The 15040-nt window shown below is 49.7% G+C and overlaps 1 protein-coding gene across 2 annotated transcripts in view; it reads left to right on the top strand.

Moving 5' to 3' along the window:
- The window catches only part of LOC119842384 (rho GTPase-activating protein 39-like), a 128245-nt gene that overhangs the window by 48206 nt on the left and 64999 nt on the right, over nt 1-15040 (top strand). For both annotated transcript variants that reach the window (XM_038370427.2, XM_043495807.1), the window contains exon 2: nt 3549-3947. In XM_038370427.2, the coding sequence (XP_038226355.1) occupies nt 3549-3947 (399 nt within the window). The remainder of the gene's footprint in view (nt 1-3548; nt 3948-15040) is intronic.

Here is a 15040-nt window from a genome sequence, read left to right as displayed (position 1 = left end):
TCCTCTTGAATCTCTCTTGGTCAGCTTTAAGCTTGGCCTGGCTGAAATGGAACTCCTGACTGCTGTACTCCACCGTCTCTTTATCACTGCTGACAACACCACCCTGTCACTCATGCCCATAATGTTTTTTGGATCCTCCCTCTCTCTTGCCCTCCCGGCTGGGCTGTGTCTATAACATCTCTGAGATCTGGCCTTTTCTTTCTGTCCACACAGCTACATCTTGCTAGGCCCTCCCCATTCCCTGTTGGAATCCTGCAGCGACCTCCTGGCTGGCATTCCTGATGCACACTCCAGGCTGGAGGTTGCAATATGCTCTTCATGGGGCTATATGTGAAGACCAGCCAGAAGCTTCAACAGCTGATCGGGAATGGCCATAAAGAGCCTGGTGCACGAGTGGCTTCTTGGTCCCTTCCAGGTGCCATTCAAGGAGCTGCTGTCAGTCTTTAAAGTCCAGTGTGGTTTGGATCCTGGCTGTCCAAGAGGCTGCTTCCCTCCTCAAGTTCTGCCTCAGCAGTGAAGCTGGCTGTTGCCCTCTAGATGTAAACTGTTGGGATCTGATATCAGAATAATCTCTGTGGAGGCCCCTCTACTAGAACGTGCTGTTCCTGTGGGTTGGACTGGCCCTAGTTAATTACCCTTCTCTCTTTTCTGGCCCAAAGGCACGGGAAAGGGATTTTATATAAAAAGTCCACTCTTGTCAGCTCTGGCTTGGCTTTTGGTAGTGTTTTAACATGTTACAGTGCCCAGGACCAGCTGCAGTTGTGGGTGTTTTACAACTTAGAACACACATGAAAGGGTTAATTTGCAACTTGGTGAGCTGTGTGGGGGTTGGTTTGGTTTGCGCTCTGTGTATGTGCCCTTGTCAGTGTGTAATTGTGCCCTGTAGCATGACCGTGGTACAGGCAGCAGGGGATTTTTGTGCTTGGTCTTCATCTTCAAACCAACAGGGCCCGGCTCAGGGTAGTTCTCTGGTGGGATGCAGTGTTCTAGGTGAAGGGCCTTCATGTCAGTGTTCTGTGTCTAACCCCAGAGAGGCTCTGCAAGACAACAGCATCCTCAGGAGAGATGCTGACGGGTCTGGAGTGCTTGGCTCTCACTCCCAGCCCCACCTATACATGGGTTAACAGAAGTGAGAATTGTCTTGAATGCTGGGGGGAGACATTAATTGTAAAGGGAGGTAAAACAACTGCCAGTGTCCAAGCGTGGGACCTGTGAAGGAGCTGGTGGGTTTTCTGAATCGTTTGGCCCAGTTACCCTCAGTGGCTAATGAATATCACCTGACTAACCAGCCTAGTTCCTTACAGTGACCTTAATATCTAAAAAAGAAAAGGAGGACTTGTGGCACCTTAGAGACTAACACATTTATCTGAGCATAAGCTTTCGTGAGCTACAGCTCACTTCATCGGATGCATTCAGTCCACTTGTTATGCTCTTCCAGAATGACTGTGACCCACTGATAACTACAGTCAGTGGACTGCATGCATCTGATGAAGTGGGCTGTAGCTCGCGAAAGCTTATGCTCAAATAAATTTGTTAGTCTCTAAGGTGCCATAAGTCCTCCTTTTCTTTTTGCGGATACAGACTAACAAGGCTGCTACTCTGAAACTTAATATCTAAGAGTAGGGCTCTTAAAACTCCTCTCAGGAAGTGCCATCAAGATGAATGCAGATGTTAGGGAACAATCTGCAGGTGTAGTCCAGTGTTGCTATAGCATTCCTGGCCCCTGCCCGTTACCCAGGCTTAATACTGGGCCTAGTGCGGGGCGTGCTGTGTCTTTCCCAATGTGCTCCTCTGTTGGGTGTTTGGCCGGGTTGTTTACTGTTGTACCAGCCCAGGCAGAGAGCTCATTGCGGGTGGTTGTTAGTCCCGCTCTCTGTGATCAGATGAGCTTTTGAGTTGTCTTGCTTGCCCTGTGTATTCTAGTGGTGCACGGTATCCCACTTCTGTAGGGCTTGTATCTTCTCCTCCCTGCAAGAAAACTCCTCCAGCTCCTTGGCTTCCCCAGCAGGCCAAACCTTCGGACAGACCCTTGTAAATGAAATCCCTGTGGGCTGGCCCTGGGCACCTGCAGCTGTGCTGTACTCTAAGCACACTGTCAGCCATGCTTGTTACCAGCACATCACCACTGGTTCTGTTTCTGCACCTTCTCCAGGAAAGTCTTGCCAGCTCCTTCCCATGAAAGAAGTGACCTGAAGTCACCTTTCTCCAGGGTCTTCTTATGGGCTGGCCTCTCCAGATCCAGCCCTCTCCTTCCTGACTCACCTGTGCAGAGGAGAGGAGTTCTTGCAGCCGTTTGTTCAGATGAAAGTGAACCAAGTGCTGTGTCTGAGAAGTTTGTGCTCTTAATTCAATACAGTTTCGAAGAGGCCTCAGAGACGGACAGACTGCAGACCCCTTGATCAAACTGAATGGGGATGAAGGCCAAGACTTTCAGAAACAGGACCCTAAAGTTAGGCACTTAAATGAGTGGACAAGTGCGAAACATCCAGTTCCCCCATTAATGTCAGTGGTAAAAATCCCACTTCAGCTAAATCAAAATAGGGCACTTTGAATCTGAAATAGCAACGTTCTGTTTTGCCAGATCTGCACTGAACGACATAGGCTGTAATTCACACCTTTAGGCAGGTGCCAGTCTGTGTGCAGGGCCGGTCCTGAAGGCCCGATTTCCTGCAGCTGTGCAATGTGTGGTGGCTGCAAATTCCCTGACAAAGCAGCAACACTTGGGTCACATCTGGAGCCTTTGTTTATGCATGTGAGAGCCATGGCTTGGCAGTTCCTGGCCCTCAGACGTGAATGCCCTCAGCCTATGGGTGCTCTGCCCTGCCATTGCCATTCTGGCTTGTTGTAACCCCTCTGCATGATCCTCATCGGCTCAACAGAAAGACAGTCTGAGCTATTAGATGCTTTGTTGAAAGGGCATGTGCCCTTCTCTGCATTTTCTGATAGTGCCTGGAAGACCAGGCTGAAAACAAAGGGGTTTTTCTTCTTGTGTTGTTAGACTAGAAATCAGGCCCTCTGGAGGACAGCGGGCTCCATAGTGACTGGAGAACGAGTGTGTATGAAACAAATGGCTAATCAAGGGAAAGTGGAGCTAAGTGGGGAGGAGAGTTTTGGTCACACTGTTTTAAACCCGGGTTCATGTTTAACCAGTGTCAGTGACTAACTGCTGTTTTGGAAAGAGGTGTCTTTGTTAAGGATTGAACAGCTGCCTCCCTTTGCCTGCAGCGCTGGAGCGACTGTAACAACCTGACACCTCCAATGCTCCTCCAGCTGAACATGCAGCCTGGACTTTATTGTCCTGCAGGTCCAAACAGTAAGTAGGATGTGAAACCCTGTGTAGGCCTCCTTCCACCAAAAAGCTGTCAGCCCAATATAGCTCCCCCTTCACAGAGGTCACTGTAACACTGAGCGCCGTTTCTGATCCAGAGCATGGTTGCCTGTTCCTACCCCGAGTTCTGTCCAAGGCACCGACAGGCAGCCGGCTGCATGCCCTCGGGTTGCCTTGTGCCCCCAGCCCAGTCTGACTGTGCCTTTCTTTTCTGTTGCAGCTCGGATTGGGTGGAGATCATCGAGCCCCGCTCTCGGGAGCGAATGTATGTCAACTTGGCCACCGGTGAATGTGGCTGGGAGCCACCTCCCAACCTGAGAGTTCGTCAGTCGGACCAGAAGCAATGGTGGGAGCTCTTCGACCAGAACAACAACCGCTTCTATTACTACAACGCCATCACCCAGCAAACAGTATGGCACCGGCCACAGGGCTGTGACATTGTGCCACTGGCACAGCTTCAGGCCATGAAACGCAGGTCCCAGTCTGACTGCAGGGGGCCTCAGCACACAGACAGCACAAGCTGTGATGAGAGAAACAGCCCCGTCCAAACGGCCCTGATGCAGGAGGTGGAGAAGAGCAAGGGGCAGAGCAGCGCAGAGAGGAAGCCAGACCCTGGAAGGTAGGGAAGGCTTTGTACTGCCTACAACTTTCTCTTGCGTAACTGCTGTGCAGCTCTCTGCCCTGCAGGCACCGGCTGCTGGGTGTGGACTCGGGGACTGAGGACACAGCCTGGGAAGCTGGGCTGGCTGGCTGGGGAACATGCCCTGCGCTGGAGGTTGGGCTCCCCGCTGGGCAGAGCCAGCTAGACAGCAGGCTGCATTCCGTGCGCTGCGATCGGGGTGAAATGCCGAGATTAGATCCGAGGGTGAAGTTGGGATGAATCATTCTCTCCCCCTTGCTGGACAGCTGGTGCTGCATAGTGGAGATGCTGCCAGGAAAGGCCGAGCTACTGAGCCACAGATGCAGGCTACCAGCTCTTTGTGTACAGGGTGTCATGAGGGAGACTAAACCTTTGGGGATAGAGCCTCTTGGACTGCACCAGGGTCTTGGGCAGGCAGGTTCCTTTCCTGTCACCCTGCCCCAGCCCTTTCTCCCCCCCCCAAGCCTAGCGGGGCTGCTGTGAGGGGTGTGACTGCCATGGAACTGGGGCAGAGCTCACGGTCACTTGCACACATCAGCCAAGGAACAATAACTGGATGCTAGTGTGTTGTGCTAAGAGGCTTTGTTTTTACTCTGAGGAACTGGTCTGACAACAAGCAAGTGGGTTTCTTGTTGGGATTTTGCCAGCTGTTGTCCCTGCTTTCCCACGCCCCCAGCCCTGCGGTCGACACAGGCACCTCTCCCCTGCCTTGTGTATGGGGCGCGCCACACACGCTGTGCAGTGAAGGACTGAAGCCCTGGGAGGGAGGTCTGGAGACTCCCCAGGAGGCCTTCGACTGGGCAGTGTAAATTCCCAGGGGGATTCACAGCTTGTGAAGCTGTGGCCCAGAGGGGCAAGTGACTTGATCAAAGTCCCCCAGGAAGTCTGGGGTGGAGCTGGGAACAGAACCCAGGTCTTCTGGCTCCCAGCCAAGTGCCATTACCATTTGCAGTAGCTGAACACAGTCACTCTGGTTGTGAGCCAGTCTTCGTTCATGGCTGGCTCTTTGGGGCAGGCGATATCCTCCTGCCTGTGTGGCTGGCATCTCGCACGTTGGGGTAGTACTGTGTGACAGGAGTTGCAGGAGAAGAAGGAGAGATGGGTCCAAGGGGCTACAGATTCTTTTCCCTGCAAAATCATGGTGCAAATCCCCCTGGCAAGTGAGTTTCTGTGAGCCAATGCACATCCGGTGGAGTGTGGCAGTGCTGCTGCCGGGGGTCCTAGCAAACAGCCTGCTCTATGCTAGACTCATTCGTGGTGTTGCCTAAAACCATATTTCTTAGGGCAAAACTCCTAATGTGCCCTGACTAGATTGTGGGTTGAAATCAACGGGTCCTAAAGCTAGAGACTCTGAGATAGCACTTCTGCACATCTCTGCCTCCACAACACTCTGCTGCCCAGACAGACCTGTGCTCTGCCTGGTGAGCTCTCCCATCACCTTCCTCCCACACTCACAGCAGGCTCTGGGGCTAGAGTACTGGGCATGGCCCCTAGCTTTCCTTCCATTTTCAGAGGGCCAGTTAAAGGCAAGGGGCCAGCTAGACCTCTCTACTTTTCCCATTTGCTGCTGTTCTGGGGTGTCTGGCTCCTTCTGCGGGGCCTGCACTTTCTGCATCAGTTTCATTACATCGGAACAGCTTAGGAAATGGCTCTCGTGCTGCCCCATGGGCTCTCATGAGGCCTCTGGGACAAGAGTGGGAAAGACCTGTAACTCTGATGTGGGGAGCCAGGGCTGGGGCTCAGGGATCTTCCACTGTTTCCCTCTGCATGTCCCCCTGATGGAGAGAGTTTTCGGAGCGCTCTGACTCTGCCCTCCTGAGCAACTGCTGGCCTTTGAGCCTCTCAGACTGGAAGTTACTAGCAGCGCGCACAAAGCATGCTCCCGAGACTCCCAGTCCAGGCTGCACCCCCAATTCCAGCTCCTCCCGGCGTGCAGGGAGCAGTGTTGGATCTCACGGTGGCTGGGCACGAGCACGTGTATCAGGATGAGCAGGTCTTGGGGGTCCAAAGCCCCCTCGAAAAGGGACCTGCTCTTCTGTGCTGTAGATTACTCTGGAACTGGCTGTGTCTCTCCTGTTGGGCCATGGCTCTGCTGATGGGTCACTCACACAGCTCTGCCAAGGGAATCCAGCCTGGTAAAGGGCTATCTCTGCAGAGCACAACATATCCCAGCCCTTTGTAAAGGCAAAAAGGGGCACCGCACAAGTCCAGGGGACAGGCTCTCCCACAGCTGAGCCGTGAAAGGATCGTAAGCTGGCATCATGTCCTCTCTCTGTATCAGGCAGACTGGTTCTGGGAGAGGGATGTATTTGAGTTGTTACTTATTTGTGCCCTTGTCGGAGATGAAGTGCTTCCCCTGCCCACTCCATCCTGGTCGTACCGTGTGGCAGCAGCTTATGGGGCTCTTCCAGCCAAGGGCAGGCAGCTGAGAGGGACGGAGAGGCTACAAAAGGCTGGGCGATGGGTCACTGCTGGAGCTGTGAGGTGCTCAGACACTATGGTGAGGAGCACAGGATAAGAACCGGGAGGGAGCAGCACAGTGGACACAACTATTGCCCGATCTGCTTTCAAAATTGTTCTGCAAAGCGAACTTGCCTGTGAAGGCCAGTGTCCTGCGGGGCAGTCGCTCAGGGCTCCACTGCACATGGGCACGTACCTTCCAGACCTTTCGGTGCGTGCCCAGGACTGGAGCTCTTCCCCACAGACATAAACGTGTTCTCCCTTCCCTTGAGGCAGGACATGGTCCTGGAGCCATATCAAGAGAAATCGGTTTCACTATTGGTTGTAACGTGGCATCTTCGTAAGTATTTGCACCCAAGACAATGAGGCATTTATCTTTAGAAACAGTTCAGATGGTCGGTTGGCTTTCTCTCCTGCATTCTCCACTAGATGGTTTTCTTCCCTTTCTTGTCTGCTCATCTCTCTTCATAGATGGGCTACAAGGGACTATTGGGGTCCCCTAGTCTCACCTCCTGTATAAGCCAAGCCAGAGAACCTCACCCCACAGTTCCTGCGGCAAGGAGAATTACTCTGTCCTCCGTCTGTTTCATGCTCTGTTTTTCCACCAGGAAACAATTCTTTGTGTGTTCTTTGTTATAAAATCTGCCGTGCCGGGTAGGTAGCCCGCCTGATGGTCTCAATATCTACCCTGTGCTGAATGGCCAGGCGGGACTGGTCCACATCCTAACTGGGTTAAAAACTAAGGTTGGAACACAGTAGAAACACGCTCTGGTTCTGTTTATACTGCAGGACCTAGCAGTTGTCTCCTGCTCTCCCAGTGCCCGTGCTGAGAAGAGTCTCTCCCCTTGCTGGCCCCTTGTGCTGCTTCCTTCTCCCGCCGGGGCCAGCAGTCTGCTCTGGAGATGGCCCTTTGCTACCCGGATGATGTTTCGGGGCAGAGTGGCTGGCAGGAATTAGCAGCTGGTCATTCAGGCGGGGATGCTGTTGTGTTTCCCAGAGGCCTCGTGGAGAAGGCACACTGTTTGGTCATTGGACTCTGACCTTGTGTTTTCTCCTTCCCTCTCCTCCCCTTCCCAGCACTACTCAAGCCCTGCTCCAAAGCAGGGTCCCCAGCTGTGCCAGGTGGGGTGCATTCTCCATCTCTGAGAGCAGGTGCCTAGGGCTTTGCTAACCCCTGAGGTGTGTCTACACAGCAAATGGCAGCTAGTTTCTGACCCAGGCTGACAGACTTGGGCTCGCGTTACTGTGCTGTAAATAGCAGTGTAGATGTTGCAGCTCGGGCTGCAGCTCAGCTCTGAAGCCTAGGGAGAGGGTGGTTTTCAGAGCCCGATCTGCAGCATCTACACAGGTAGTAGTAGCGTGCCAGCGCAAGCCTGAGTCTGTAGGCCCGGGCTGGGAGGCTCGCTGCTGCAGGCTGTGAAGACATACCCCAAAAGACCACAGCGATTTCTCCTTTTCCAGCACAATGCTCCAATCAGCAAACAGTACCTGCCCCTGGTGTGTTCAGCACAAGTGAGCGGAGCAGCCACTCCAGCACCCTGAATCACAACAACAGAGGAGCAGGTGGATTGACAAAGCAAAGTAGAAACCACTTTGTCCTTTCAAGGGCAACTGATTCTGAAGGCAAATGTTCCTTAGTTACTAGGAACGAGGGGGCTGCAGAGACATACACATGTGGCTGTTCATGGGAATCGAAAGGTCCCTGTTGCCACTTGGAGGGTCAAGCAAGCTGTCACCCCAGCTTGAAGGAAGATATGTTACACCCAGTCCAGAGAATGGGGATGGATAGTGGAATTTCTGTCTCCATCATTGTTCCCTCTCTGCCTTTGTGAAGTCACCGCCCATGTTTAAACTCAGACCTGGTGATGGGCACATGAGAGAGAAGATAGACACCAGTGTCTTCAAACCCTGTCAGCTTCTTGCCAGCCCAGTTATCCCATGAGAAAGAGTGAGGCACTTCTGGGGTGAAACAAGTGGCAGGAGTTATCTGTGATTCTGCACAGCTCTCCAACCCATGCCCTGCTGGGCTGTCCCTCTGCCCCCAAGGGAGGGTGAGAGTGAGGACTGTGTTAGGCTGCATCTGTTCCAGCTTGTCTGGCTGTCCTAGGAAGGAGAGGCTCAGGTTTCAGCATAGCAGGTGTGGGAGGCTTGAGGACAGCAGGAGGAAGATGGTGCCAGAAACAGAAAGGTGAAACTGCAACCCCATGGACTGGCTGCTTCAGATCTGAGAGCAGGGGTGGCTCTGCCAGGGAATGGGGAGAGTCCTAGCTGAGCCCACCCCAAGGAGTGTCCATCTCCTCCAGCTGGCATTTGCTTGACTTGGACTCTGTACAAGGGAGAGCCTGAACTCCAGCTGTGTGGCAGGCCCAGGCTCAGCCGGTTGGGGAGAGATCCCACAATCCACTGGTGGGGAAAACCTTTTGCAGGTGATTGTTTATTTTCCATCCTTGTGACCCCAAGTCCTGCCGGGCTGTGTGCACAGTCCCCATTGTCCCCTGCCCTGTACAGCTCCCAGCCAGGGGAAGCTGAGACCCAGAGGAGCACAGCTGGGCCTGAGGAACCTCTCCGGACCACTCATTCTTGAGGAGTTCTTCTGCACCCCTTTATCTACCCACAAGACACAAGTGGGGTCTCAGCTGAACTTCCTAGAGACCTCAGGTTCCCTAGCAGCAGTATGTGGCTTCGTTGGCGCATGGTCAATACACATCCAGCGCTATTGTGTGGTCTGTGCAGGCCAGCCCCAGTGCAGAAATCGAACCATTGCCCCGCTGTGGGAGTGTGGAGGGCCCTAGTGACTCAATTGTGTCAGCAAGTGCTGAATTTGCACTTAGAGCAGGAATAAAATCCTTTGTTTCATGCTTCTGGGCTTGGATTCAGCACATTTGCTCTTTGTGGGCCAGTTGCATTTTCAGTCATATTTGGGATCAAATATTTACTAACTGCTCATTTCAAAGTGAGCCTCTGAGGCCGCCCTGGGATAGCAACACCTCCTGGGATCCTCCAGCTAAAGAGCTACAGTCCTCGGAGAACTCCCAGCCTCTCTCACATGGATGTCCCCATGACAGCTCAGATATGGGCCTACCGTATTCATTTTGATAGACTATACGGGCTAACGATGTTAAAGTAACCCAGCATCAAACGGTGTTAAACAAGGTTTGGTACCCAGAGAGCTTAGCCTGCTTAGTCCCATGGTAAATGCACCATTAAACATCCGTTTAAACCTTTTATTAAAGGTACAGGAAAAAAGGAGATACAGTTAGTGTTAAGTGTTAAATAGGATTTTCTTTTTTTTTGAAGAAGAAGCTCCAGAGGTGATCCTGGCAATTACAGGCTGGGAAGCCTAACTTCAGTACCAGGCAAATTGGCTGAAACTATAGTAAAGAACAGAATTATCAGATATAGATGAGCACGATTTGTTGGGGAAGAGTGAATGCAGCATTTGTAAAGGGAAATCATGCCTCAACAGTCTATTAGAATTCTTTGAGGGCATCAACAAGCATGTGGACAAGGGTAAGCCAGTGGATGTAGTATATTTGAGTGTTCAGAAAGCCTTTAACAAGGTCCTTCACCAAGGGCTCTTAAGGAAAGTAAGCTGTCACGGGATAAGAGGGAAGGTCCTCTCCTGGATCAGTAACTGGTTAAAAGAGAGGAAACAAAGGGTAGGAATAAATGGTCAGTTTTCAGAATGGAGAGAGGTAAATAGTGGTGTCCCCCAGGGGTATGCACTGGGACCAGTGCTGTTCAGCATATTCACAAATGATCTGGAAAAAGGGATAAACAGTGAGGTTGTAAATTCTACAGATGATACAAAATTACTCAAATGCAAAGCAGACTGTGAAGAATTACAAAGGGATCTCACAAAACTAGGTAACTGGGCAACAAAATGGCAGATGAACTTCAATGTTGATAAATGCAAAGTAATGCACATTGTAAACATAATCCCAACTGTACATACAAAATGATAGGGTGTAAATTAGCTGTTACTACTCAAGCAAGGGATCCTGGAGTAATCATGGATAGTTCCCTGAAAACATCCACTCAATGTGCAGCAGTCAGAAAAGCTAACAGAATGTTAGGAACCGTTGGAAAGGGCTAGATAAGAAGACAGAAAATATCATAATGCTACTATATAAATCCAGGTTTCAGAGTAGCAGCCATGTACACTTTGAATACTGCATACAGTTCTGGTCACCCCATCTCAAAAAAGACGTATTAGAATTGGAAAATGTACAGAGAAGGGGAAAAAATGATGAGGGGTATGGAACAGCTTTCGTATGAGGAAAGATTAATAAGACACGGGCTTTTCAGCTTGGAAAAGAGATGACTAAGGGGGGATATGATAGAGGTCTATAAAATCATGAATATTGTAGAGAAAGTGAATAATAAAGTATTATTTACCCTTCACACAACACAAGAATCAGGGGTCATGGAATGAAATTAATAGGCAGCAGGTTTAAAACAAACAAAAAGAAGTATTTCTTCACACAGTGCACAGTCAACCTGTGGAACTCTTTGCCAGGGGATGCTGTGAAGGCCAAAACTATAACTGGATTAAAAAAAGAATTAAGTAAGTTAATGGAGGATAGGTCCATCAATGTCTATTAGCCAAGATGGTCAGGGATGCAACCCTATGCTCTGGGTGTCCCTAAGCCTCTCACTGCAAGATGCAAGTGTTGGATCACTCGGTAATTGCTCTGTTTTGTTCATTCCCTCTGGCATTGGCCACTGTTGGAAGACAGGATACTGGGCTGGATGGACCATTCGTCTGATCCAGTACGGCCATTCTTATGTTCAGCATTTTAGACCTAAATTGTGTTGATTTTTTTAAAAATCTTTATAATTGGACAAGGAATGTTCTCCGGATTCCTAGCATCTACTTCTTTTCTTCTGTGTTTGTTCCCCCATCCTGATTTAATAGGACATTCCAAAGCACTCTGTGGGGTATCTCCTGCCTTGGCAAGTAAGTAATACACTTCTGAGAACTGCTAGCTTCGATTCTGCATCCGATGAAGTGAGCTGTAGCTCACGAAAGCTTATGTTCTAATAAATTTGTTAGTCTCTAAGGTGCCACAAGTACTCCTTTTCTTTTTGCGAATACAGACTAACACGGCTGCTACTCTGAAACCTTCGATTCTGCTGGAATGCAGCCCAGCAATTGTGGCTGGTTCAGATGCTGGAGCCATGGCGGCTATCGTGATCAGATCTGATCCAACTCTAGAAGCTGCAATGATGCTGCAGTTGAAACACTGACAATCCTGTCTTTTTTGTCTCCATTCAAAACACAGGGGAAAATTTGCCCAGTGGGCGGGACAGAGTTGCGGTAGGGCTTTTTCTGCAGTTTCCTGGAGGGAATTGCAAAAAATGTGGAGTTTAAAAAAAGTAAATAAACCCTTCTTTAAAAGCTGTCAGATTTGCAAGGCCTGCTGGAGCTGGTCCCAGTGAGGAAAGCTAGCACCAGCCGCAGCATTTGTGTTCGAGCTGCTTGAAAATAGCTGTGGAAGGATCTAGCGTCAAGGATTATTCTGAAGTCTCTGTTGCTGGTAGTTCAGGGTATGTCTACATTGCAATAACCACCCGCAGCTGGCCCATGTCAGCTGACTTAGGCTGGTAAGACTTGGGCCGCAGGGCTGTTCAGTTGCAGTGTAGACATTTGGGTTTGGGCTGGTGTCCAGGCTCTGAGTTCTGCTTCCTCGCGGAATCCCAAAGTCCAGGCTCCAGCTCGAGCCTGCACATCTACACTGCAATTTTATAGCCCTGCAGCCCGAGCCCGTGAGCCTGAGCCAGCTGCGGGTGTTTTATTGTTGTGTAGACAGCGTTAAAACCCTGGATGAGGAAGGCTGCTTCAGGACAGCCTTTCGCGTGTCAGCTAAGGTCATTCACTGCTCTGGAGCAAGAGCCTGAATGTTCCCAGTTCATGGGGCTGATCCCTTCCCTACCCTGCATTATCAGGATGCTTGGATAGTCTTGTGGGAAAGGCAGTGCGAGCTGTCCAGGCAAGATTTCATTTGCCAGTTTGGAAATGGCTGTGGAAAAGAGGTAAAGACTCAGACAGCATCCCTTTTCCCCTGCACACTGCGTCTTACGAAAGGTCTCTGGCTTGTGAGGGGTCTGGGAGTCCACGGCACAGATAGCTCTCTGCACCCCACAGGCAGTTGTCAGTAACTCGCAGCACAGATGCCTTGGGTCATTTGCTGATTATATTTCTACTTCACATTGCGGTACAAAGGTCTTGCTTGAGGTGGAGGTAAAGTCACCATTGCCCCAGTGGGTGCTCTGCTCCCTGTGTCCTCACATAACATAGCTCTGCCAAAGTCCAGACTCAAATGTTCCAGACCCAGGAGAGGATTAAGGTCTCCCCAGAGATCCCTGGGTAGGATGTTAGTATGACAGGAAAACCACCTCAGCCATACGCAAATCAGGAAACGCACAGCTACGGTAGTGTCCCCCTCCCCCACAAGCACAAGCAGGCGCCCGGGGAGGCCAGCAGGGTCTAGCAAAGTGCAAGGACCTAATCCTGCCCTAATAAACGTTGCCCTTTTCGGTGTGTCCATCTGCAACGAGACACTGTGTCCCCCAAGTGTTGTCATGTTCACAGCTCCCCCATCAGCGGAGGTTTCAAGAACAGGTTGTGCAGATACCTAGAACAGGCGGCTGGATGAGATGGCCTCTGGAGGTCCCTTCCAGCCCCACATTTCTGTGATTCTATTTCTCTCTCTAGTTTGGGAGCATGTGTAATTCCTTGGGCGTGTTAATGCTAGAAGGGTAAGAGAGGTATCATTTGATTCGTAAAAATCTACAGAATCACGACTTCAGTGGTGTCCCCTCTGATGTGGCAAGGGGGATTCACTGCCCCTTGGCTCCCAGCTCCAGGTCCTCTGGTTGGTGGACATTTTGATAATAGTGTTGTTGAAAGTGGGTTGAGTTGGGTATCATTTGAAAGCCCTTTCTCCCACAAACACCAATGGTACCAAACATGACACACCTAGAACAATTATGTAGGTAGATAGATAGTTGAAAAATATTTAAAAGTTGACTTTTTAAAATTATACTTTAATACAGGTATGTTAAACAATGCAGCCCTCACAAAGTTACATTTTGGGCCTCAACTGACAGTGCTGTGTTATCAGTTAATGCTCTGAAAGTAAAACCAGATTAACTTTTTGAATGTTACAGATTACTGTAAATGGAGGGAGTGTTCCAAGTTGTTTTGCCGTTATTGGCAAAAAAAAAAAAGCAGTTCAGTGGCACTGATTATCAGCTTTGTCAATTATGCCAAAAGAATTGTAATGAGACATCATTTAAGAAGTCAGCATCGAGCTAGAAATGACTGGAATCCATCCATGAATGATGTGCACGAAGTCACATAACCTACATTACATACCATAATTACTTTGGAATTGTAATTAGTTTATTACACAACCTTGGTTTTATTTTGGTCTTGACCATCTTCAGGCATCAGTGGGGAGATGAAGAGTATCGACTAGTAGCTCGCTGTTTTGGAGAATACCACTATAGAAGACTTGGTTAAACACAACGCTTGGTGATATCTTACATGCTGTACGAAGTGCACCCATAAGCTGAATTTGGCAAGATTGGAAAGGAAGTACATAGAGCATCAGAAAGCAGTTGAAGGTGCTGGGACAAGTTCCAGCTGTGGGCAAGACTCACCTTATACTAGGTCACGTGGCATGCATCTTGAGAACACTTGCTTCTTCTGTGGTCAGACGGAAGCCATCCATTAAGCAGTTTCAACACGTGAGACAGGTGAGAAACTGTCTGAAGCTGTCACTCTGCAAGAACATTGCATGGAAAGTAAAGTAAAGTGGCACATTGACCCAAAAGACGCCTGTGGCATATCATATTGATTGGTACACCAAGAATGTAAGTAAAGTGTTATGTCAAAAAGAAAAAGCAACTGAAACAAATACTGATCTTACTACTGCAAACTATGCATCTCAGCTGGAGTTAATACAATTCCTTGGAGAGGTTCTAATGGATGGGAAAACAATGGCAATGGCTGATGCAGAGGCTAAGTTCAAAGAAATATGTGCTTTGAACTGGACTGAAGAGGAACAAATGCTTAGCAGAAAGGCACTTATTGAAGGTGAATTGTAGGTAATAAGAACTAATATGGGTGTAATTTTTGGAAATCCTATATGAAGAAATGAATCACAGCGTATATCCTTAAAAGCTGTAAAAGATGCACTGATGTCAACAGTAGTATGAAGACTTTGTTTGCAGCTTCTTTGTTTTTAGGGGAAAGCATTTTGTCCTGCAGTATGTGGGAGTTTTAGATGCCAAGGCTGAAAGAATAATACTGTGTGACCTTTACTACTCCTTTCGGTGGTACATTGGTGGTCGCAGTGACTTCAGCACCAGCAAGTTTTACAGGAAGCAAATGGAGCATTAGGCTGCCATTTTATCACAAAGCCTCATATACGAGGGCTTGAGTGAAAGGTTTCCAACACAGACACGACAATTGTGTGGCATGTGAATCTGGGGAACTGCAGACCGGTCAGCCTCACTTCAGTCATCGGCAAAATCATGGAGCAGGTCCTCAAGGAATCCATTTTGACGCACTTGGAGGAGAGGAAGGTGATCAGGAACAGTCA

The sequence above is a fragment of the Dermochelys coriacea genome, chromosome 13 (assembly GCF_009764565.3).
Source record: "Dermochelys coriacea isolate rDerCor1 chromosome 13, rDerCor1.pri.v4, whole genome shotgun sequence".
Lineage (NCBI taxonomy): Eukaryota > Metazoa > Chordata > Testudines > Dermochelyidae > Dermochelys > Dermochelys coriacea.
This window is presented reverse-complemented; position numbering and strand designations above follow the sequence as displayed.